The sequence below is a fragment of the Hypanus sabinus genome, chromosome 2 (assembly GCF_030144855.1).
Source record: "Hypanus sabinus isolate sHypSab1 chromosome 2, sHypSab1.hap1, whole genome shotgun sequence".
In the NCBI taxonomy this organism is placed as follows: Eukaryota; Metazoa; Chordata; class Chondrichthyes; order Myliobatiformes; family Dasyatidae; genus Hypanus; species Hypanus sabinus.
The window spans coordinates 186360075-186384903 of NC_082707.1; the positions used below are offsets into that span (position 1 = coordinate 186360075).

General features: G+C 42.1%; 1 protein-coding gene across 10 annotated transcripts in view; it reads left to right on the top strand.

Moving 5' to 3' along the window:
• Window positions 1–24829, top strand: part of LOC132389065 (centrosomal protein of 128 kDa) — a 611990-nt gene that overhangs the window by 260626 nt on the left and 326535 nt on the right. For all 10 annotated transcript variants that reach the window (XM_059961488.1, XM_059961481.1, XM_059961513.1 and 7 more), the window contains one exon: window positions 23376–23552. In XM_059961488.1, coding sequence (XP_059817471.1) covers window positions 23376–23552 — 177 coding nt within the window. The remainder of the gene's footprint in view (window positions 1–23375; window positions 23553–24829) is intronic.

Sequence of the window (24829 nt, forward strand, 5' to 3'; positions counted from 1 at the left end):
CACCCTCTGAGTGAAGAAATTCCCCCTCATGTTCCTTTTAAATATTTCACCTTTCACCGCTGAGAAAAAAACTCATAAAGACTTAAAATAATGGAAAAAAAAGCCAGTGAGGAAGTGAAAAATTACTTCACACTCTGAACCAATGCTGGTTTCATATTCTAATAGAGGGCACTGGTTTAAGATGGGAAGGGAAAAATTTAGAAGGGATTTTAGGGGTACCTGTTTCACACAGGAGTGTGTTTATATGGAACGGGCTATCAGAGAAAATGGTAGAGACATATATAATTACAATGTTTGGGGAGATTTATAGATAGGAAAGCTTTACGGTTAGAGGACTCTGTGTGTGTGTGTGTGTGAGAGAGAGAGAGAAAGAGAGAGAGAGAGAGAGAGGTGAGGGAGGGAGGGAGGAAAAGGGTTTGTTTTGCTGTGGTTCTGTTGTTTTTGTGTTCTGTGTTGAGCATTGTGGACATGCTATGTTTGCGCCAGAATGGGTGGTGAAACTTGCCAGCTCCCCCCAAGCGCATCCTTAGATTGTGTTAGTTATTAATGTAAATTACACTGTTCACTGAATGTTCCAATACACAGGATAAATAAATGTTTCTGAATCTGAATCTAGAGAGAAACGAATCAAAGTCAGGTGAATGAATGGAGCTAGTTCAGGACAAAACCTAGGTTGGCATGTTGGGTTGTAGAGCCTGCTTCAGTGCTGTATAACTATATGACTCTGTCTGCATTCATCATGCCCCTTGGATATTTCTTAGCTTTAAAAACTCACAAAGATTTACTTTCTTGCTGCCTGGATTGGAGAGTATGTCTTATGAGGATAGATTGAGCAAGCTAGTGCTTTTCTCCTTTGTGTGAGGGAGGATTAGGGGTGACTTGATAAAGTGTACAAGATGATAAAAGGGACAAATTGAATAGATAGCCAGAGGTTTTTTTTCCAGGACAAAATTTGGCTAATATGAGGGGAAATAATTTTTTAAATTAGTTTTTTAATACATTTTCTACATAACTATGGATAAAAAAAAACTCCAGATCAAAATGAAGAACATTGATACAGTGCAAAAATAAGCATACAATAACAATATGATACAAAGAAAAATAATTGAAAAAGCACTCAAATTGAAGACAAGTAAAATTAGTATCCTCCCCAAGCCCCACAACACAAAAAAAACTCCAGACCAACCACAACACAATAGCGAGAATATAAATCAGGACAATCAAACCCCCAAACTGTGAATACACTTAGCAACAGAAGATAATAATGCCTACTACCAAAAGGAAAAGGAGCTGAAAGCAAGGGACCGAAAAAAATACCTAATTTAAAAGGAAGGTTATGAAAGTACTCAATAAAAGGTCCCCCAGACCTTATGGAACTTTAAATCTGAATTAAGAACTGAATAATGAATTTTTTCAAGGTCCAAGCAGGCCATAATATTGTTGAGCATGCGTGGGCAGGGCAACATCTCTCCATCTAAGGAGGATTAAACGTCTAGCCAGGAGAGAGGCAAAAGATAATATTCGACACTTAGTTGAACTCAGACGTAAATCTGTCTCACCCCAGAAACCGAACAAAGCAATTAAAGGGTTTGGTTCTAGGTGGTGATTCAGAATATACGATAACGTTATGAAGACATCTTTCCAAAATTTCTCCAAGCTAGGACAAAACCAGTACATATGAATGAGAGCGGCCTTGCCCCTTTTGCATTTATCACAAAACGGACTAATGTTAGGGTAAAATTGAGATAATTTAGATTTAGACATATGGGCTCTATGACCAATCTTAAACTATAAAAGGCAATGGCGAGCACAAAGAGAGGTTGAATTAACCGATTTGAGAATCGAGTCCCAAGTCTCATCAGATAAGGAGGTATTTAAATCCTGCTCCCATGCCATTTTAATTTTATCCACAGGGGCACGTCGTAAGGCTGCTAATTTATCTCGAATAATTGATATTAAACCTTTACCTAGTGGATTAATGGAAAGAAATAAGTCCATAACATTTTTCTCAGGCATTTCAGGGAAGTTAGGAATTAAAGGAACAATAAAGTGTCTAATTTGGAGATATCTAAAAAAATGAGCATTGGGCAGATTGAACTTAGCAGAGAGCTGTTGAAAAGAAGTGAAGCGATTATCAATAAAAAGATCTTCAAAATGTCTAATGCCCTTCCTATACCAAACATGGAATGCTGAGTCATACATAGTAGGTAAAAAAAAGGTGATTATGTATGACAGGGCTGGAAATGGAAAAACCATGGAAACCATAAAATTTCCTAAACTGAGCCCATATACGCAAAATGTGTCTAACAAGAGGATTAACTATTAATCTGGACAAACTACTAGGGAGTACAGAGCCAAGAATTGCAGAGATAGATAATTCTTTAGTGGAGCTCAGCTCCATTGCCACCCAATTAGGGCACTCGGGTTGGCCATGGAAAAAAGACCAAAAGCACAACGTATATTGGCTGCCCAATAATATAAACAAAAGTTAGGTAAAGCCATGCCACCCTCTTTTTTAGGTTTTTGGAGATAAACTTTATCAATTCTAGAGCGCTTATTCTTCCACAGATATGACAAAATAATAGAGTCTAAGGAATCAAAAAAAGATTTAGGAATAAAAATTGGGATTGATTGAAATAAGTATAAAAGTTTAGGGAGAACATACATTTTAACAACATTAATACGACCTACCAAAGACATAGATAGAGGTGACCATTGTACCAGAGTTTTATAGTATATGAAAGATTGGCAAAATTTTCACGAAAGAGATCTTTAAACTTCCTTGTGACTGTAATCCCAAGATAGGTAAATTGATTATGGACTACTTTAAAAGGGAGTTCACGAAATGTTAATTCTTGTGCTTCTTTATTAATTGGGAAAAGTTCGCTCTTATGTAAATTAAGTTTATAGCCAGAGAACTGGCTAAACTGGTCAAGAAGTGAAAACATTGGAGGTAAGGATGTAGACGGATTTGAGAGAAAGAGTAATAAGTCATCAGCATAAAGAGAAACTTTATGCTCAACACCCCCTCTCCAAATCCTGGTCAATTCAGGACAATTTCGAAATGCTATCACCAAAGGTTCTATAGCCAAATCAAAGAGAAAGGGACTTAAAGGGCATCCCTGACGGGTGCCACGTTTGAGGTTAAATAACTGGGATTTCTGAAAATTAGTTAAAACAGAGGCAGTAGGACACAAATACAGCAATTTGATCCAAGAGATAAAACTTTGACCGAAGTCAAATTTTTCTAAAACTGCAAAAAGGTAGTTCCACTCTATACGATCAAATGCTTTCTCTGCATCGAGGGAAATATACACATTCAGGAATCCTAGTTGGAGGTGAATATAAGATATTAAATAAACGCCAAATGTTTAAAAAAAGGGAGACGGTTTTTAATAAAACCAGTTTGGTCATCAGAGATAATAGAGGAAATAACAGTATCTAATCTATAAGCCAAAACTTTAGCCAAGATTTTAACATCAACATTAAGCAAAGAAATCGGCCTATACGAGGAACACTCTGTTGGGTCTTTACCCTTTTTTAATAAAAGGATAATAGATGCCTCATTAAAAGAGGGTGGCAATTTGCCGTAATTAAACAAGTCAGATAATACTGAGAGTAACTGAGGAGAAAGAAGTGAAGAGAATGATTTATAAAATTCTACGGGGAACCCATCAGTTCCAGGAGATTTCCCTGAGGACAATGCAGAAATTGCAAAAGATATTTCTTCTGATGATATAGGCACATTAAGTTTGGCTTTAAAATCCGGTGAAAGCAAAGGAATATTCAGATTATTTAAAAAATGATCAACAGAGATATTGTCATTCAAAGATTCAGAGTAATAAAGTCGAGAATAGAAAATTTTAATTGCGTCATTAATTTCTAAGTGATCCGATGTAAAGTCTCCGTTCTCCTTCTGGATCTTTGTAATATGTTGTTTAGCTTTGGAACGCCTCAGCTGATTGGCTAGAAATTTACCAGATTTGTCACCATGAAAGTAAACGCGACTCTTGCTTTCGAGAAGTTGGCGTTCGACAGGCTGAGTAGACAGAAGATTAAATTTAGTTTGAAGTTCTACACGCTTCTTGTATAGTTCAGGATTCTTAGTTTGAGCATACAGTTGATCCAATTCTTTAATCTGGTTAATGAGGTCTAATCGATCTGCACAGGACTTTCTATTAAGATTTGCTGTATTGGAGATTATATGACCCCTCAGATATGCTTTCATGGCATCCCAGACAATCTGGGATGACACTTCAGGTGATGTATTAGTGTTAAAATAAAAGGTTATCTGATCCTTAATAAATTTTAGAAAATCATCATCCGATAATAAAGTCGAATCAAACCGCCTGTGTTTATTCCTCTGAGGGAGACCAGGAAAGTTTAAAGAGAGAGTAATTGGGGGCATGGTCAGAAATCAGTATACTTTGATAATCACAAGAATAGACAAATGGAATGAGTTGGTTATCGAGTAAGAAGTAGTCAATTCTAGTAAAGGTATGGTGAACATGTGAAAAAAAAGAATAAGCTCTCTCAGTAGGATGAAGGAAACACCATATATCAGAGATACCATAGTTAGAGAGAAACGATTGGATAGCTAAGGCAGATTTAGTAGGTGGTCTAGTAACAGAGGACGATCGATCCAAATTAGGATCTACCAACAATTGAAGTCACCACCCAGTATAAGAGAGTATGAGTTTAAGTCTGTTAGTGAGGAAAAAAAAGTTCAAAAAATTAACATCATCAAAATTGGGGCATACAGGTTTGCTAGTACAACTTTAGTATTATATAGTTTACCAGAAACAATAATAAAATGGCCATTTGTATCAGATATCTTATTATGGAGTTCAAAAGGAATATTTGAGTTAATAAGGATGGAGACCCCCCTAGCTTTAGCGGCAAAGGATGAATGAAAATGCTGACCCGCCCACTTTGACAAAAGCTGGGAGTTATCAGAACAACAAATATGAGTTTCTTGAAGGAAAGCAATGTCAGCTTTGAGTTGTTTAATATGTGAGAATACCTTCCTTCTTTTAACAGGATGATTCAATTCCTTTACATTCCAGCTCACAAATTTAAGTGTACTAGCCATTGTCAATTGTTAATGCATAAAAGGCAGCAGGCATATAAAAAGTCAAGCAGTACAATAACAGTCTGGGAGCAGAGATGTAAACATAGATTCGTAGAATCAAAACATAAACATGTCGTGAGTAACAAGGGAAAGCAATAGAAACAGTGAGTGATGTTAGAACTGGAAAACCCACCTCATCCTCGCAACCCAAAACTAGACGGCTACCAAAAAAAACAGCTAGCTCTACCAAAAAAATTAACCCAAATATGACTTCCAGATCTGTGTCATTAACAACAGTTATGTATAAATACTATAGCAAATGGTAGCTAGTTTATGCACTGGAAAACATAATTACAAATAGGAACAACTTCTGCAGAAGTATAAAACTTAATACAAAGAAAATCAAAGGATAACCAAAACTAACCTACCCACGAAAAATTATAGAAGATTAAAAGAAGGGAAAAAAAAAGGGAGGGAGAAAAGGGGGAAATTATAGATTCGAGGAGAGTACTTATCAACCATTTACAGAAAAAAAAAAGGCAGCAAAACTTAAACTGTAAATCAACCAACAGGGAGGCCTTCAATAAAAACTCCAAACCTCCAAAACAACTTAGAGTCAATTGTAGAACTCTATAGATAAAGTTATACAAGAATAAAATAGAATACACAAGTGCAATCTAACCGTCCGCAGGGAAACATTAAGCACAGAATATCAATTTAGAAAAAATGTATCAAATCCAGGGAGAGATTGTCTACAGCCCTTAGAGTTTCAATAGATAACGTCTGAGTTATTCAAGTGAAGTCTGAGTCCGGAAAAAATTTTTTTTACTGCGAGAGGTACTTAACCACCATTTTAGGATGTCCGACCAGGTTCCGAAGAAGACTGGATAGCCGGAAGACTTCCAACAAGTGCCTCAGCCTCCTTCACTGACTTAAACCACTTGTATTCTCCAGTAGCAAGCGTAATTTGAAGGTCGACTGGGTTACGAAGGGAGGGTCTAAGTCCACGATCAAAAAGCACTTTCATTACACCTTTAAACTCAGCACGCATCTTCAGAACCTTGGGGGGGGGGCATAATCCTCCACAAAACGAATGACTGAATTTTGAAAAGCAAAAGTACCTCTGAGGGGAAAAAATGTTAAGGTGTTTGAAGGAGATTATGGGAAGGATATCCGAAGTACACTTTTTTACAGACTGGGGAGTGTTGTATGTAATCTACTGTCAACAGTGGAGGTAGAGGCTGATACATTAGGGACATTTAAGAGACTCTTAGATGAATGAAAGAAAAATGGAGGACTATGTGAAAGGAAAGGGTTAGATTAATCTTAGAGTAGGTTAAAAAATTGGCCAATGGACCTGTAGGATTTTATGTTCTAAGTATGAATTAACACTCTGCTTGACATTGGTCTTCAGTAGTTTCCCCGACACCAAAGTTAGACTGACCTCTAGTTTCTAGATTGATTCCTCCACCCCACCCCACCTTTCTTTTTTGAACAAGTGTTATTCCTTCCATGATCAATTTCCTCTCTTTATCAGTTACCTGCATGGATCCTTTCTGAACTAGCTGATGTCAGTTTTGAGATATGGTGATCTATGCTGCACCTTCCTTCTATCAGTTTTATCCCATCTAATATCTCTACTCTCTCCTCTTCCACTCTGACAACTTCATCCTTATTTCTGATGGAGACAGATGCAAAATACTTCCTTGAAAGGAATTGGTTAGGAGGGCACAACACGGCAATTTAAAATCTGTGTGAGTGCGATGGTCTGGGGTGCTTTCAGAGCATTGTATAAAATTGAAGTTAATTGGCTGCAACTTGTGCTGGAAGAGGCTGTGCATAGAATTAATCATAAGCATGGGAAATATGGTTAGGATTTCATCAGGCATTCCAAGATAGCGTACATTTTTATAAAGCAGAAATGTTTGTATAATGTTTGACGTAATATTTAAAGGAAGCAAGCAATGCCATGAGAGGACAGAGTAAGCCTGTGTGTGATAAAGGGAACTTGAGTAGTCAGAGAGAGAGAAATCAATGCTTAAGTGTGAACAGCCATTACTAGCAGCTTAAGCCGAGCTATTTCACATTGATGGATGAAGGATCAGGTTCTAGAGCTTGAGGGTTGTGGGCAATGAGAATATAATTGTCATATGAAGACTGATCAACACCAGAGAATGCACATGAATTCTAAGCAGTCAAAGATTGAAAAGTTAACAACAGAATTTTTTAAAAAATCGATTGGAAGCAGAGCTCCCTTCCCTTCCCCCCACTTCTGATCTCCTCCCAGCCTAAATCATGCCACCGTTCTTCACAGACAGGCTGTATTTCCCTCCATCTCTTACTGTAGCACAGAAGAAGGCCATTCAGCCCACTGGGTGCGTGCCATTCCCAGCAGAATAATCTCATCAGTCCCATTCCCACTCTGATTTCCCTACAGCCCAGCATTTTATTCTCTCTTACCTCCCCATTAACTGTCTTTTGATTTTTTTTCTTGTATACCTCATGATACTATGGATAAGTTGTAGTAGTGAACTGACCTATCAGCACACTTTTGGGGTGTGGGAGGGAGCTGGAGTGCCTGGGAGAAACCCCTGTGCTCACAAGGAGAATGAGCAAGCTGCACACAGGTGGTAGCCACCCACTGCAACTGTAAGTCGCTCAAGCTATGGGACAGAAGCACCAACTGTTACCCTACCATGTTATATTGTCCCCCACCCCATGCTCTCTGGAACTCCACTGCTACCCTTCCAATAACTTTAGATTCCGATTCTGATTCATTTATCGCTTGTACATTGAAACATACAGTGAATGCGTTGTTTGCATCAACAACTGAAGGATGTGCTGGCGGTAGCCACAAGTGACACTACAGACTCTGGCGCCGTTATAGCATGTCCCCGTTATTCAGAGAACAACAGAAGCAACAACAGCAACAGAACAGATCAAAATAACCACAGCAAAGCAAGCTCATTACCCAGCCTCTTACCCACCCAAGCACTCACATACACAGACAGGCCTCCAACCCCAAGCTTATGGGGCGGCATAGTAGAGTAGTGGTTAGTATAAAGTTATTATATTGCCAGCGGCCTATGTTCAATTCTGCCACGGTCTGTAAGGAGTTTGTACGTTCTCCCGGGGTTTCCTCTAGCTGCTCCAGTTTGCCCCCACATTCCAAAGTCATATGAATTAGTATAATTGATCACATGGGTATATTTGGGTGGTGCAGGATCATTGGGCTGGAAGGGCTTGTTACTGGCTGTATCTCCAAATAAAAAAACCCTTTCTGCCTCCTCTGTACATATTTGTCCATCACTTGCTGATTTACGGTATATTAAACAATACTTCAGTATTAAAATTATCACCCTAGTTTTTTTTAATCAATTGATGGCTTCAAAATAAATAAACCACAACTGTGCTCCTTCCTCCAAAAACTGTGCTCACTTCTCCCCCCCACCACCACCAAATGTCCTCTTCCTCTGTTTCTTGCTCCCTCATCAACCCCACCACAACTCTGCTCTCTATTCACCCACCCTCTGCTGTTCTCCCTCTAGTCTTCTCCCTCTCTCCTTCTGTCCCATCTTCTTCTTGCTGTGCTCTCTTTCCTCCACTAACCCTCTTACTGTGCTGACTTCTCTCCTTACCTTCACCTATGCTCACTTGCCCCCTTTGTGTTTTTCTGCCCACCTGCACTCTCTTCTCCCTGCCTCTGTCTTCATCCAGTCTTGAGTTGCAGTCCTGCTTAATTTCACCCCACCTGCCCACCCCCCTCCTCAACCTTTTCTTTCCTTCTCCCTTACTCTTTGATCTTCCCCATCACATCTGCATTCCTCCTCCCCACTGTGCTCCTCATCTCCCTCCTACTCATCCTGTTGCATTTTATTCTACCTTGTACTACCTCAACGCACTGTGTAATGATCTGATCAGTATGAACAAAAGATTAGTGATTAGCTTCATTCGTGTCAACGACCAATTCAGTTCAAGGATGTGGTGGAGCAGACTGCAATAATTGCCATACTTCCGGCACCGATGTTGCCTGCTCACAACTCACTAACCCGAACCCTTATGTCTTCAAGCTGTGAGAGGAAACTGTAGCTTTGGAGGAAACCCATTCGTTCACAGGAAGAACATATAAACTCACAGCCAGTGGGGGGAATTGAACCATGTTGCTGGCGCTGTAGAGTGTTGCACGAACTTCTACACTACCAAGCTGCCCTACACCACTTGCCACTTACCTCCTTACAGTGGTCCTTGTCACCTTCCTGCTCATCCTGATGCGCTCTATTCTGCATAGTTATTGTTTTACCTTGTATTACTGTGTGATTATCTGATCTGTATGAACAGTATGCAAGACAAGCTTTTCACTGTACCTTGGTACACATGGCACTAATAAACCAACTCCATTTCCAATCCTGATCCATCCTCTCTTCTTCCCTCCCAACACCTAAGATTTTCATATGCCACCTGTGGTCTCTCTCCCCACCACCTGTTCTCTCTCTTTTACCCATGCTCTCCCACCTGTCATTCTGTATCACACTCTTCCCCTTACATGGTTCCCTGAACGTAATGGCACACATATCCTGAGCACTCAGAATTAGGTTTATTATCACTGGCTTATATGACACGAAATTTGCTGTTTTGCAACAGCAGTACAGTGCAGACATAAAATTATTATAAGTGTAACTCTCACTCCAGCTAGCAGCTCAATATAGGAGTTGATAGCCCCCAGCCCGGCCAAACTTAAAAAAATCTCGTTCGGTGGATGCTGTGTGACGTGTTCCCCTGTTACAAATCAGTACCCTGAAATAACTAACAGTACACAGTATGTGATTAAATGATTAAGCTTTATAATAACTACTTTAATTATGTGGTTAGTAAAGACAACGAAAAACAAGAAAAAAGGGCCCATTCTTATGAAACAGTCTATTACACAATGTTGGAGCTCACCGACAAGCCGATTGTCCACCATCGACCTCCTCTGATCATCGCTGCCCTTTGGACCCTTGCTCCAAGTCCACTCTGTCCAGTGGTCTACCAACTCCCTTCATTCGTGTCTTCTCTCCTCATCTCTCCTCAGCAAAAGCCCGCAAAAATCTCTCTTCCAGACTCACAAGAAAGAACAACATCATTCCAAACCCCTTTATCTCTAGTCATAACCCGAACGTTGATGCTACAGAGAAACCATTACATTATCAATGAACAACAACACACACAAAATGCTGGTGGAACACAGCAGGCCAGGCAGCATCTATAGGAAGAAGCACTGTCGACGTTTCAGGCCGAGACCCTTCGTCAGGACTAACTGAAAGGAGAGATACTAAGAGATTTGAAAGTAGAGGGGGGAGGGGGAAATGCGAAATGATAGGAGTAGACCGGAGGGGGTGGGATGAAGCTAAGAGCTGGAAAGGTGATTGGCGAAAGTGATACAGAGCTGGAGAAGGGAAAGGACCATGGGACGAGAGGCCTCGGGAGAAAGAAAGGGGGAGGGGTGAAAGCACCAGAGGGAGATGGAGAACAGGCAAACAACTAAATAGGTCAGGGATGGGGTAAGAAGGGGAGGAGTTAAAATGTGTGGCCACTGGGAGATCCTGCTTTTTCTGGCGGACCGAGTGTAGGTGTTCAGCGAAACGGTCTCCCAGTCTGCGTCGGGTCTCACCAATATATAAAAGGCCACACCAGGAGCACCAGACGCAGTATACCACACCAGCTGACTCACAGGTGAAGTGTTGCCTCACCTGGAAGGACAGTCTGGGGCCCTGAATGGTGGTGAGGGAGGAAGTGTAAGGGGAGGTGTAGCACTTGTTTCGTTTACAAGGATAAGTGCCAGGAGGGAGATTGGCGGGAAGGGATTGGGGGGGGGGGACAAGTGGACAAGGGAGTCGCGTAGGGAGCGACATGAAAAGCCTCATCCTGAGAGATGATGCGGCGGAGTCGGAGGAATTGTGAAAAGGGGGTAGCAGTTTTGCAAGAGACAGGGTGGGAAGAGGAATAGTCCAGGTAGCTGTGGGAGTCTGTAGGCTTATAGTAGATAGGCCGTCTCCAGAGATGAAGACGAAAAGATCAAGAAAGGGGAGAGATGTGTTGGAAATGGACCAGGTAAATTTGAGGGCAGGGTGAAAGTTGGAGGCAAAGTTAATGAAGTCAACGAGCACAGCATGCGTGCAGGAGGCATCGCCAATGCAGTCGTCGATGTAGCGAAGGAAAAGAGGGGGATGGATACCTGTATAGACTTGGAACATGGACTGTTCCACAAAGCCAACAAAAAGGCAGGCATAACTGGGACCCATACAGGTGCCCATGGCTACACCCTTGGTTTGGAGGAAGTGGGAGGAGCCAAAGGAGAAATTATTGAGAGTAAGAACTAATTCCGCTAGACGGAGGAGAGTGCTGGTAGAGGGGAATTGGTTAGGTCTGGAATCCAAAAAAAAGTGAAGAACTTCGAGACCATCTCGGTGGGGGATGGAGGTATATAGGGACCGGACATCCATGGTGAAAATAAGATGGTGGGGACCAGGGAATTTAAAATCATTGAAAAAATTCAAAGCATGAGAAGTGTCACGAACATAGGTGGGAAGAGATCCCCTTGTTCAATCTCTTCCCACCTGTGAGACCTGACTCAGACTGGGAGACTGTTTCGCTGAACACCTACGCTCGGTCCGCCAGAAAAAGCAGGATCTCCCAGTGGCCACACATTTTAATTCCACATCCCATTCCCATTCTGATATGTCTATCCATGGCCTCCTCTACTGTCAAAATGAATCCAAACTCAGGTTGGAGGAACAACACCTTATATACCGACTGGGTAGCCTCCAACCTGATGGCATGAACATTGACTTATCTAACTTCCGTTAATGCCCCTCCTCCCCTTCTTACCCCATTCCTGACATATTTAGTTGTTTGCCTGTTCTCCATCTCCCTCTGGTGCTTCCCCCCCACCTTTCTTTCTCCCGAGGCCTCCCGTCCCATGGTCCTTTTCCTTCTCCAGCTCTTTATCACTTTCGCCAATCACCTTTCCAGCTCTTAGCTTCATCCCACCCTCTCCGGTCTTCTCCTATCATTTCGCATTTCCCCCTCTCCCCACTACTTTCAAATCTCTTAGTATCTCTCCTTTCGGTTAGTCCTGACGAAGGGGCTCGGCCCGAAACGTCGACAGTGCTTCTCCTATAGATGCTGCCTGGCCTGCTGAGTTCCACCAGCATTTTGTGTGTGTTGTGTTTGAATTTCCAGTGTTATGAATGTACCACAGCTCTGAGGGGCTGAAGGGTGTGGGGTAACCCCCTCCTTTGTGAGAATCGCAAGAGCATTATTGGGTTGGGTCAGAGGACCCAGGAAATGAGAGAGAGAGACATGGCCATTGTCTCCTGGAGACCACGTTTGTGGATTGGGGACTATGCTACATGCAAGCCCTTGGGCAAAGTGGGCTGGTTGAGAGAGAGATTGCATCACCCCAACCTGATTGAAATCTACTACCCGGCGGGTTAAGATAAAAGGGGGGCTGTAGGGACAGCCCCTCAGACGCACCAGAAGAAACGCTAGCGATCCCGTAATAGTGGGAAGCCATTTGAAGGAAGCCATGTGCGTTCGGTTCCCTTGCCTGGGGGCTGGTGGCTGGTACCATGGAAAACGACTTGGAACTAACAACGGGGAACCAACTCCCCCCGACTCAACGGATTGGCCTCATAAAAGACCCGGGCAAGTTTCAAACCATCTCTTTCTTAAACCCACAGAGCTGCAGCTTGAAAGGACAGAGACTTTTATCTTTCCATCGGACAATACAATATCCCCTAGACAAATGATAGAGCTATTGCTTAATTGATGATTATTATTATTATACCCGCGTTTTTTTAGATTGAGTATTGACGACGTATATTATCTGAATGTCTGTATTAATCTTATTTTTGTGCCCCTTTATAAATAAAGACTTTTAAAAATAGTACCATCAGACTTCAACGGACCTCTCTATCTTTGCTGATCCAGTTACGGGAATTTCGTAACACTAGCATCTGCAGATTTCCTCGTGTTTGCACATTATCAGTGAAACCTTATAGCATGTCACATAAGTTACAAAAGTAAGTAATGCAAAAAAAGGAATAACAAATTAATGTTTATGAATTGTTCAGAAATCTGATGACAAAGTGCAAGATGCCGTTTCTGAATCACTGAGTGTGGTTCTTCAGGCTCCTGTCCATCCTCTCTGATGATGGTAATGAGAAGAAGGAATGCCCCATGTCCCAGGTCCTCATTTGTGGATGTCACCTTCTTGAGGCACTGCCTTTTGATGATGTCTTCAGAGGCAGGGGTGGTTATGCCCATGATGGACCTGGCTGAGTCCACAACCCTTTGCAGCGTTTTGCAAACCTGTGCATTAGAACAACCAGTCAGAATGCTCTCCACCATACACTTGTAGAAATTTGCTTAGCTTAGCTTAATGTTATTTATTTATTAGTTATGGGTACAGTGCATCAAAATACACGGCAAAATGCATCGTTTGTATTAAATCTAATCAGTGAGGATTGTGCTGAGTAGCCTACAAAAGTCGCCATGCTTTCGGCACCAACATAGAATGCACACAGCTCACCCTAACGCATACAACTTTGGAGTCTGAGAGGAAACCAGAGCACACAAAAGAAATCCACACGTTCACAGGGAAAACCTTCAAACTCATTACAGACAGTAGTGAGAATCAAACCCCAATCTTATAGCTGGCACACTGTCAAGCATTGCATTTATCGCTATGCTGCCATGCCACCCAATATGCAACTACAAAGCCCAATTTTGTGAGAGTTTTTACTGATATATGGAATCTCCTCAAACGGCTCATGAAGTTGAGCTGCTTGCATTCTTTCTCCATCAATGTGAATAAGGTTTATGGTATGTTTGCATCATCAGCTGTGGTATTGGGTATAATAGTTGGAATGCCATTGTTATAGTCGTACAGATTGTTGCCTAAATGGCACTTGTAGTGTTATAAGACCATATGACATAGAGGCAAAATTAGGTCATTCAGCCCATCGGTTTTGCTCTGCCATTCCATCGTGGCTGATCTAATATCCATCTCAAACCCATTCTCCTTCCTTCTCATAACCTTTAATGCCCTTACTAATTAAGAACCTAACAACCTCCACTTCACTTTAAATATACTTAATTACTTGGCTCCCACAACCCTGCGGCAATGAATTCCATAAATTCATGACCTTCTGGCTAAAGAAGTTCCTCCTGATCTCTGTCCTAGTCAGACATCCCTCTCTTTTGAGGCTGGTCTCTGGTCCTAAACTCTCCCACAAATGGAAAACAATCTCCATATTCACTCTATCCAGACATTTTAAAATTTGGTGTTTCAATGAGATCCTCCCTCATTCTTCTGAACCTCAGTGAGTACAGGCCCAGAGCTATCAAACTCTTCTTACATGCTAACCTTTTTATTCCCGGAATCATTTTCGGGTACCTCCTCTGGACCCTCTCCAATGCCAGCAAATCTCTTCTTACATATGGGATCCAAAACAGTTTACAATACTTTGTGTGGTCTGACCTATGCCTTATAAAACTTCAGCATTACATCCTTTCTTTTATGTTCTAGTCTTCTTGAAATGAATGCTCTTTGCATTTGCTTTCCTTACCACTGAGCCAACCTGCAAGTTCACCTTTAGAGAATCCTGCACAAGACCTCCCAAATCCCTTTGCCCCTCTGATTTTTGAATTTTCTGCTCAGTTAGAAAATAGTCTAAACCTTTATTCCTTCTACCATAGTGCATGACCATATACTCCCCTACACAATATTGCATCTACTACTTCTTTGCCCATTCTCCCAATTTGTCTAAGCCCTTCTACAAACTCTTTGCTTCCTCAATAATACCTGTCCCTCTGCCTTTTTTGTACCATCCATAAATTTGGCCACAAAGCCATTAATTTAGTCATCCAATCCTTGACATAGAACATTAAAAGAAATGGTCCCAACACCGATCTCTGCGAAACACCACTAGTCACCAGCAGCCAATCAGAAAAGGTCCTCTTTATTCCCCCCTTTGCGTCCTGCCAGTCAACCAATCTTCTTTCCATTCTAGTATCTTTCCTGTAATATCATAGGCTCTTATCTTGTTAAGCAACCTCATGTGTGGTGGCTTGTCATGTCCTTTTGATACAATGTGTATCCTTGGATGTTAAGCTCCCAACTATGATCTTTCAGCCACAACTCTGATGCCCACAACATCATAACTGCCAGTCTCTAACTGTGCTACTTTATTCTGTATACTGTGTGCATTCACCTTCAGTCCTGTATTCGGCATCCTTTTCGATTTTGCCCCCATGTTACACTTCAACTCATCCCGGTGATTGCAATTTTGCCCTATCATCTGCCTCTCGTTCTTCACAGTCTCACAACACACATGTGTCGACTTGTATAGCAGTTGCCCCATCCCAACCCTTTCATTCTGGTTCCAATCCCCCTGCCAAATTAGTTTAAAAGTTGAAAGTTTAAAGTAAATTTATAATAAAAGTACATACACATCACCATAAACAACCCTGTGACAGCGCTGCATGTAAATGTGCTCTGTGGTGGGGAGGGCTTTACCTATGATGGACTGGGCTGTATCCACTACTTTTTGTAGGCGTTTTTGTTCAAGGGCATCAGTGTCTCCATACCAGACCATGATGCAACCAGTCAGTATACACTGCACTACACACTGATAGAAGTTTGACCCTCCCCAACAGCTCTAGCAAACCTAGTAGTAATTATGCAGCATACACATTCTCAAGGAAAGATTTAGAGGGATGTGGAATTAGTGTAGATAGGCCATTTAGTCCGCATGGGCAAACTTGGCCAGAGGGGAACTTGTTTCTGTGCTGTATACCTTTGAAACTATGATTCCACATTACACTATTAATCTGGCTTTGTATCCATCAGCAGTCCAGTCATTGAGAATGTTGTTTTATAGGTGCTGACTGATTTTGTGAAGTGGGCCATTGCTTCCTTGCACCATTATCCACTCAGACTATTTTTCTTTCCCCTTAGTTTTATATCCTCTGGATAAATATTGAATGTTTCACCTGAGAAAGTGCTTTTTTATAACTCAGCTCTTCTCCTGTGTGCAGTGAATGTTGTCCTATTTGAATGGACACTTTGAAGAATATGACAGTGCAGATTCATAGTGTCACAGAGTCACTGGACACAGAAACTGCCTATTCCTTTACTTATCTGTTCTATGTTTGATGAACACTCCTTCTCCACTCTGAACAGTCATGGCTCAAGAGTTCCCAAGAGTCAGCATAGATGTTATATTTTTTATTAAGATTTTTGCATTGCTTTCCCCTGTCCACCTTAACTCAGAGTACAGTGTAAATTTGAGGAACACAAGTGATAAGAAGAGAAACAGAATGGGTCTTAGCCCGAAATGTTGGTTCATTCCTCTATAGGTGCTGCCTGACTTACTGTGCTCCTCCAGCATTAGAATCAGCTTCAGATCAGAATCAAGTTTAATATCACTGGCATATGTCATAGAGTCAAAGAGAAGTACAGCACTTAAACAGGCCGTTTGCGGCATCTAGTCCATGCTAAAACCATTTAAATTACCTACTCCCATCAACCTGAATTGGGACATACAGTAGCCCTGCATACCCCTACCATCCATGTACATATTCAGTTAGCTCTTAAATGTTGAAATCAAGCTTGCATGCACCACTTGTGATGGCAGCTCATTCCACACTCTCATGACCCTCTGAATGAAGAAGTTTCCCCTCATTTTCCCCGTTAAACTTTTCACCTTTCACCCTTTAACTCATGATCTTTGGTTGTAGTCCCACCCAATCTCAGTGGAAAAAGCCTACCTGCATATACTCCTCATAATTTTGTGTACCTGTGTTAAATTTCCTCTCAATCTTCTGTGTCCTAACCTATTCAATCTTTAATTATAAGATTGCTATAGACCCAGCAACATCCTTTCAAATTTTCTCTGTACTCTTTCAACCTTGTTTACATCCTTCCTGTAGGTGGACAACACCGCACACAATATTCCAAATTAGTCCTCACCTATTTCTTATACACCTTCAACATAGCATCCCTTCTCCTGTACTCAATACATTGATCTATCAAGACCAATGTGCCAAAAGATTACTTTATGACTGTATCTACCTGTGATACCACTTTCAATTATGGACCTTTATTCCTGGATCCTTTTGTTCTACCACACTCCTCATAATTGTCAGTAGCCTTGGGCTATACATGTGAAGCTGCTAGCTGAATGTACTTGGAACCTGATTGTTGTGAACCTTGAGGCCAGGGAGAGGAATTCACTGATCCTATTAGTGGATTTAGAGATCTTGTGGGGACTGTGTGTAGAAGTACCTGCTGTAGAATCAGAATCAGGTTTAATATCACTGCCAGATGTCATGAAATATGTTGTTTTGCGGCAGCAGTACATAATAAAAACCTGTAAGTTACAATAAAAAATACTGTGAGGTAATGTATATGTATTCATGATCAATACAGAAATTTGATGGTGGTGGAGAAGAAGCTGTTCCTAAAGCGTTGTGTGTGTGTCTTCAGGCTCCTGTTACCCCTTCTTTATGGTAGCAATGAGAAAAAGGCGTCCTGGATGGTGAGGGTGCTTTGTAATGGATGCCACCTTTTTGAGGCAGCACCTTTTGAAGATGTTCTTGATGCTGGACAGGCAAGTGCTCATGATGGAAGCTTGCAACTTCTGCAGCTTTTTCCAATCCTGTGCACTGGTCCCTCCATACCAGGGAGTGATGCAACTAGTTATAATGCTTTCTGCAGTACACCTGTAGAAATTTGCGAGTGTTTTTGGTATCAAGTCTCTGCAAACTCCAAATGAAGTATAGCAGCTGTTGTACCTTCTTTGTAATTGTATCAGTGTTTTGGGCCCAGGACAGATCTTCAGAGATGTTGACACCCAGAATCTTGAAACTGTTCACCCTTTCCATGCTGATCCTTTGATAAGGACTGCGTATGTTCCCTTAATTTCCCCTTCCTGAAGTTCCTTGGTCTTCTGATGTTGAGTACAAGATTGTTGCTGCAACACCACTCAATCAGCTCAACTGTCTCACTTTTGTTTGCCTCCTTGTTACCAACTGAAATTCCGCCAGCAAAAACTGCGGCAAGTTTATAGATGATGTTTGAGCTGTGCCTAGCCACACAGTGTGGGTGAGGAGAGAGTAAAACATTGAGTTAAGCACGCATCCTTCAGGTGTGTAAGCCAGGAGGAGATGTTATTTCTGATTTACATTGACTGGTCTCCCAATGAAGAAATCTTAAAGATCCAGTTGCAGAGGGAGGTATGGTGCCCAGGTTTTGGTGATTGTTGGTTAGTACTGAAGGTATGATGGTGTTGAACGCTGAGCTGTAATCAATAAACAGCAGCCTGATGTAGGTATTGCTATTGTGCAGGTGAACCAAGGCTGAGTGGAGAGCCAGTGAGATTGCATCCACTATAGACCTATTGTGGTGATAGGCAAATTGCAGTGGGTCCATGTACTTGCTTAGGCAGGAGTTGATTCTTGCCATAACCAACCTTTCAAGGCACTTCATCACTGTAGATTTGAGTGCTGCTGGACAATAGTCATTATGGCAGCTCACCCTACTCTTCTTGGGCATTGGTATGATTGCTGCCCTTTTGAAGCAGGTGCGAACCTCCGACTTCAGTAGCGAGGGATTGAAGATGTCCTTGAAGTCCTTGATCATTCCTGCCAGTTGATTGGCACAAGTTTTCTGTACCTTGCCAGGTACACCATCAGGGCCTGATGATGTAAAGGTTAAACATCATGAAAGATGTTCTGACTTTCCGACTTCGCCCGTGAAGACAGAGATCACAAAGTCACCAGATGCTTCAGGGATTTGCACAGTTGTAGTTTTATTTTGCCCTTCAAAATGTACATAAGAGCTGTTTTGCTCCTCTGGGAGTGAAGCATTACAGCCATTCATCATATTAGGCTTCGCCTTGTTGGAAGTAATGGCCTGCAAACATGCCAGAGGTGATGTGTATCCGATTCCGTCCCTAACTTCAATTGGAATTGTTTTCTTGCCCTTAAGCTAACCTTCCATAGCTTGTACTTGGACTCCTTGTCTAGTTCTGGATCATCAGTCTTGAATGACACAGACCCAGTCCTCAGCAGACTACGAATCTCATGGTTCATATACAGCTTTTGGTTTGGGTATGTCCTGTTTGTTCTCGAAGGCACATACTCATCTACACAGGTGTTGATGAAGGCAGGGACAGCTAGAGCATATATGTTCAGAGTTGAAGGTGAACCCCTGAATATTGTCCAGTCCACCGATTCAAAGCAGTCCTGTAAGTGTTCCTCCACCTTCCTTGACCATAACTTCTTGGTCCTTCTACCTACCCACTGAGAGTAGAAATATAGTCAAGTGACCAGGCTTTCCAAAGTGCAGGTGTGGGATGGCACATTAAGCATCCTCGATGCTGTTATCTCAGTAGTCAAGCGTGTTGGCTCCTCTGGATCTACATGTGATATGTTGGTGATATTTGTTCAAAGTCTTCTTCAAGGTTGAAATTCCCTGCAATGACAAAGAAGGCCTCAGGATGTGCTGTTTTGTGACTGCTGATCACGGTGCTCAACTCCTCTGAAGCCTGCTTGATGTTGGCCTGAGGTGGAATGTATGCCGTTAGCAGGATGATGGCAGAAACCTTGCTTGGCAAATAAAGTGGATGACCCTTGATCATTAGATGTCCAGGTCATGTGAGCAAGACTGAGACAGAGCCGTTGCATCTGTGCACCATGATAAGTTAATCATGAAGCATACTTTACCACATTGGACTGCAGCGTGGCATCTGAAACTGTGAGGGTGAGCTACATTTTCATGAAACAAAGTACACAGTACTCCCTAATATCCCTCTGGTACTGAGTTCTTCAGCTTTATTTTCCAGAGACTGTGCAAACTTACACCAGCAGGATAGTTGGGAGTGGGGGGTAACGTCTAAAGCCTTTTGACATTGGGAGTCTGCTGTCTGTTGTCCTTCAATTTTGAGGATTAATAAACTTGTTAAACATCTTAAAACGATGTTGCTTACTGAAGTACCCAAGGATGTAACTGTAGATTTAGCTGTACCATAGCTGTAACTGTAGATTTCAGCTGTACTAGCCCTAAACAGGATGATTCCCATTGGAGCTGCTTGCAAAGAGGTGCCACTTAACTGTGCCACCTTGAGGCATCTATAGGTAATTCCACGTCATAAAAGAATGTAGAAAGCCAGTAGCTGGTGTAACATGATAGACCATTAGTTTATTCTGAGTTGTCTACCTTCAAAGGAGGATTCAGAAAATGGAAATTAGTCTACATAACGCAGGACCTTTATTGGAGTCATAGTGTTATTTATTTTTTATTTAGAGAGACAACAGGATAACAGACCCTCAAGCATGTTAGTATTATCTCAAAAGGACAGTTTTCCTAGAGCTGGTAGGATATGTGCTGAGTCCAATTCCACAGACTAGGAAATAATCGAGGACAACATGCCAGTGCAGTACTGATGTGTGCTTCAGTGATGATAGTGCTATTGATCCCGTTGTTTCTTTGAGTGCACACTAATGATATTGTGGCACCACATTAAAGTGAGCAAGAGAACCCTGCTGTTTTGGAAAGACTTATCCTTCAATTACCATTTTAAAAGAACAACCCTTTCATGATCTATGATGACCATTTATGGTTATAGAAATTTATTTAGCCAGAGGGTGACAAATCTGTGGAAGTCATTGCCACTGACTGCTGCAGAATGTAAGTCACTGGGTATATTTAAAGCAGAGGTTTCTAGGATCTTGATTAACAAGGATTTCAAAGGTTACGGGGAGGAGGCAGAAGAATAGGGTTGAGGGTTGATAATAAATCAGCCATTTTGAATGGTGGAACAGACTCGTTGGGCTGAATGGCCTAATTCAGATCCCATGTCTTATGGTCATAGAGTCATACAACATGAAACAATGGCCAACTGGTCTATGCCAACTAAGATGTCCAATCCAAGTCAGTCCCATTGCCAGTGTTTGGCCCTTAACCTTCTAAATCAACTAAGGTGGTGGGGTGGAGGTACGTCTCCACCAAAGGAGATATAAGGCATTATACCGCTGCTAGCCTGCAGGTCACCCTTGGGCAAGGTGTAGCACCTGTTTAGCTTCCCAATCAGGGTCACGTGAAGTCATGGGAGCAGATGGTGGATGGTTGTATGAGCAGCTGATGCATGTCACAAATCCTAGTTATGCGACCACTGACCCCAGGCAGACAATCCCTGAAGAGTATTGATAATGACTGTGGTCATCTATCTTGTAAAAACACTGCCCAGAAGGTGGCAATGGCAAACCACTTTTCTGTAGAAAAATTTGCCAAAATGGCCCCCATCAGCTTATTTTTACTATGGATGTCCAGTCCCTATACACCTTCATCCTTCACCAGAAAGGCCTTAAAGATCTAAATTTTTTCTGAACATAAGACCTAACTAGTTCTCCTCCGCCTAGCAGAACTTGTCCTCATTCTAAATAATTTTTCCTTTGGCCCCTCCCATTTCCTTCAAACAAAAGGAAGTCCCAGCTATGCCTTCCTGTTTGTCAGCTATGTGGAACAGTCTATGTTCCAAGTTGACACTGGTGACAGTCCCGTATTTTTCCTACGCTACATCGACGACTGCACTGTTGCTGCTTCCTGCACCCGTGCTGAACTCATCGACTTCATCCACTTTGTCTCCAACTTCCACCCTGCTCTCATATTCATCTGGTCCATTTCCGACACCTCCCTTCCCTTTTTTTTTGATCTCACTGTCTCTGTCTTTGGAGACAGTTTATCCACTGATGTCTATTACAAACCCACCAACTCTTACAGCTACCTGAACTATACCTTGTACCACCCTGCTATTTGTGAAAGTTTCATCCCCTTCTCTCAATTCTTTTGTCTCTGTTGCATCTGCTCTCAGGATGAGGCCTTTCATTCTAGAACAAAGGAGATATCTTCTTTTTCAAAGAAAGGGGTTTTCCTTCCTCCACCATCAACGCTGCCCTCAAATGTATTTCTTCCACTTCATACACATCTGCTCTGATCCCATCCTCCTGCCACCCTACCAGAGATAGGGTTCCTCTTCTCCTCACCTGCCATCCCACCAGCCTCCGCATGCAGCACATCATTCTCTGAAACTTCTACCACTTCCAATGGGATCCCACCACCAAGCACATCTTTCTCTTCCCCTCACTTTGTGCTTTCCGCAAGGATCCCTCCCTCCATGACTCCCTTCTCCATTTTGTCCCTCCTTGCACTTATTCTCGCAAGTGGAACAGGTGCTACACCCGCTTCTACATTTTGCTCCCTCACTACTATTCAGGGCCCTAAACAGTTCTTTCAGGTGAGGCGACACTTCTCCTTTGAGTCTATTGGGTTCATTTACTATGTTCGGTGCTCCTGGTGTGGCCTCTTGTATATCGGTGAGACCTAATGTAGATTGGGTGACCTCTTCGATGACCATCTACACTCTGTCTACCAGAACAAGTGGGATCTACCAGTCACCTCCCATTTTAATTCCACTTCCCATTCCCATTCCGATATGTCCATCCATGGCCTCCTCCAGTGTTGTGATGAGGCCACATTTAGGTTGGAGGAACAACACCTTATTCTGTTTGCGTTGCCTACAACCTGATGGCATGAACATCGATTTCTCAAACTTCTGGTAATGCTTCCCACCCTCTTCCACCATTTCCCATCCCCTTTTCCCTCCCTCAAATTATCTCTTTGCCTGCCCATCACCTCCCTCTGGTGCTCTTTCCCCCTTTTTCTTTCTTCCATAGCCTTCTGTATCTTTCACCAATCAACTTCCCAGCTCTTTACTTCATCCATCCCCCTCCAGGTTCACCTATCACCTTGTGTTTCTCTCTCCTCTTCCCCCACCTTTTAAATCTACTCCTCAGCATTTTTTCTCCAGTTCTGTCAAAGGGTTTTGGCTTGAAACATTGACTCTACTTTTTTCCATAAATGCTGCCTGGCCTGCTGAGTTCCTCTAGCATTTTGTGTGTGTTGCCAAGAATAATCATGGTCATGGAAAGACCATGATCACCCTTGTCATACAACTTGGCACATAATGATGGCACAAACCTGATTTGCAATCCAAGGCTGTGTACATTCCCCTGCATTATGGAGTAGATAAAGCATCATATATGCCCTTTTAGACATATGAAGCATACTCGGGATATTGAAGCCACACAAGGCACAATTCAAATTACACAGGAATCTTCTGTGTCTTTCTGCACTGAGTTATTGAACGATGTATTAAGCGACAAACCTTAATGTTGATCTTTTACATTTCCTCTACAGGGTAAGCTGGCGGTTAACGATGAAGAGTGTGCAAGACAACTAGAGCAAATGACATTTCAGCTAAAAGATCAGATCACAAAGGTGCAGACAGAGCAAGAGACAATCCTTGGTGCTATTGGAAAAGAAATTGAGATTGCGTGTGATTTCCTCTCCAGGGATACTAGTGACAAGTTCAAAGTAATGTAAACTTTTTTGCTTTTCACAACAAACTTTGTTTTTTTCATATACGTTGCCTTCTAACACCATATTGATCTCTTTTATTGGCGTTTCATTTAAATGATATGTTTTCCAGGCTTTGTTAAACATAATTCTGCTGAAGGATTTGGACTGATTAGGAGAATGGGCAAAGAAGTGGCAAATGGACTGCAGTGTAGGGAAGAGTATGGCCGTGCACTTTGGTAAAAGGAATGAAAAGTGTAGACTATTTTCTAAAAGTGGAGTGAATTAGAAATTGGAGGTGCAAATAACTTGGGAGTTCTTGTGCAAGATTCCCTAAAGGTTAACTTATAAGTTGAGTCAGTAGTAGGAAAAGCAAATGTAATATTAACATTCACTTTGAGTGGAATAGAATAGGAAAGCAAGGATCTCATGCTGGGACTTTTTAAGGCATTGGTTAGACTGCACTTGCAATATTGTGAGAAATTGTGGCCCCTTATCTAAAAAAAGGTATCTAAAGAAATAGAAGGTTTGTGTGTGATGGTAATAATCTTCTGAGGTGTGTTCTATTTCAATGCGAGGAGTATTGTGGGGAAGGCAGACAAGCTGAGGGTGTGGATTAACACATGGAATTTGATATTATAGCCATTAGTGAAACTTGGCTACAGGAGGGGCAGGGCTGGCAGCTTAATGTTCCAGGGTTTAGATGTTTCAGACTGTGTGTCAGACAGAGTGGTAAGCAGCACTGGGGCTCCACAGGGGACTGTCCTGTCTTCCTTTCTCTTCACCATCGACACCTCGGATTTCAACTACTGCACAGAGTCTTGCCATCTTCAGAAGTTTTCTGATGACTGCCCTGGATGCATCAGAAAGGGAGATGAGGCTGAGTACAGGGCTATGGTGGGAAACTTTGTCACATGGTGTGAGCAGAATCATCTGCAGCTTAATGTGAAAAAGACTTAAGGAGCTGGTGGTGGACCTGAGGAGGGCTAAGGCACCTGTTCCATCCAAGGGGTCATTGTGGACATGGTGGAGGATTACAAATACTTGGGGATACGAATTGACAATAAACTGGACTGGTCAAAGAACACTGAGGCTGTCTACAAGAAGAGTCAGAGCCATCTCTATTTCCAGAGGAGAGTGAGGTCCTTTAACATCTGCCGGACAATGCTGAGGATGTTCTAAGAGTCTGTGGTGGCCAATGCTATCATGTTTGCTGCTGTGTGCTGGGGCAGCAGGCTGAGGGTAGCAGACACCAACAGAATCAACAAACTCATTCGTAAAGCCAGTGATGTTGT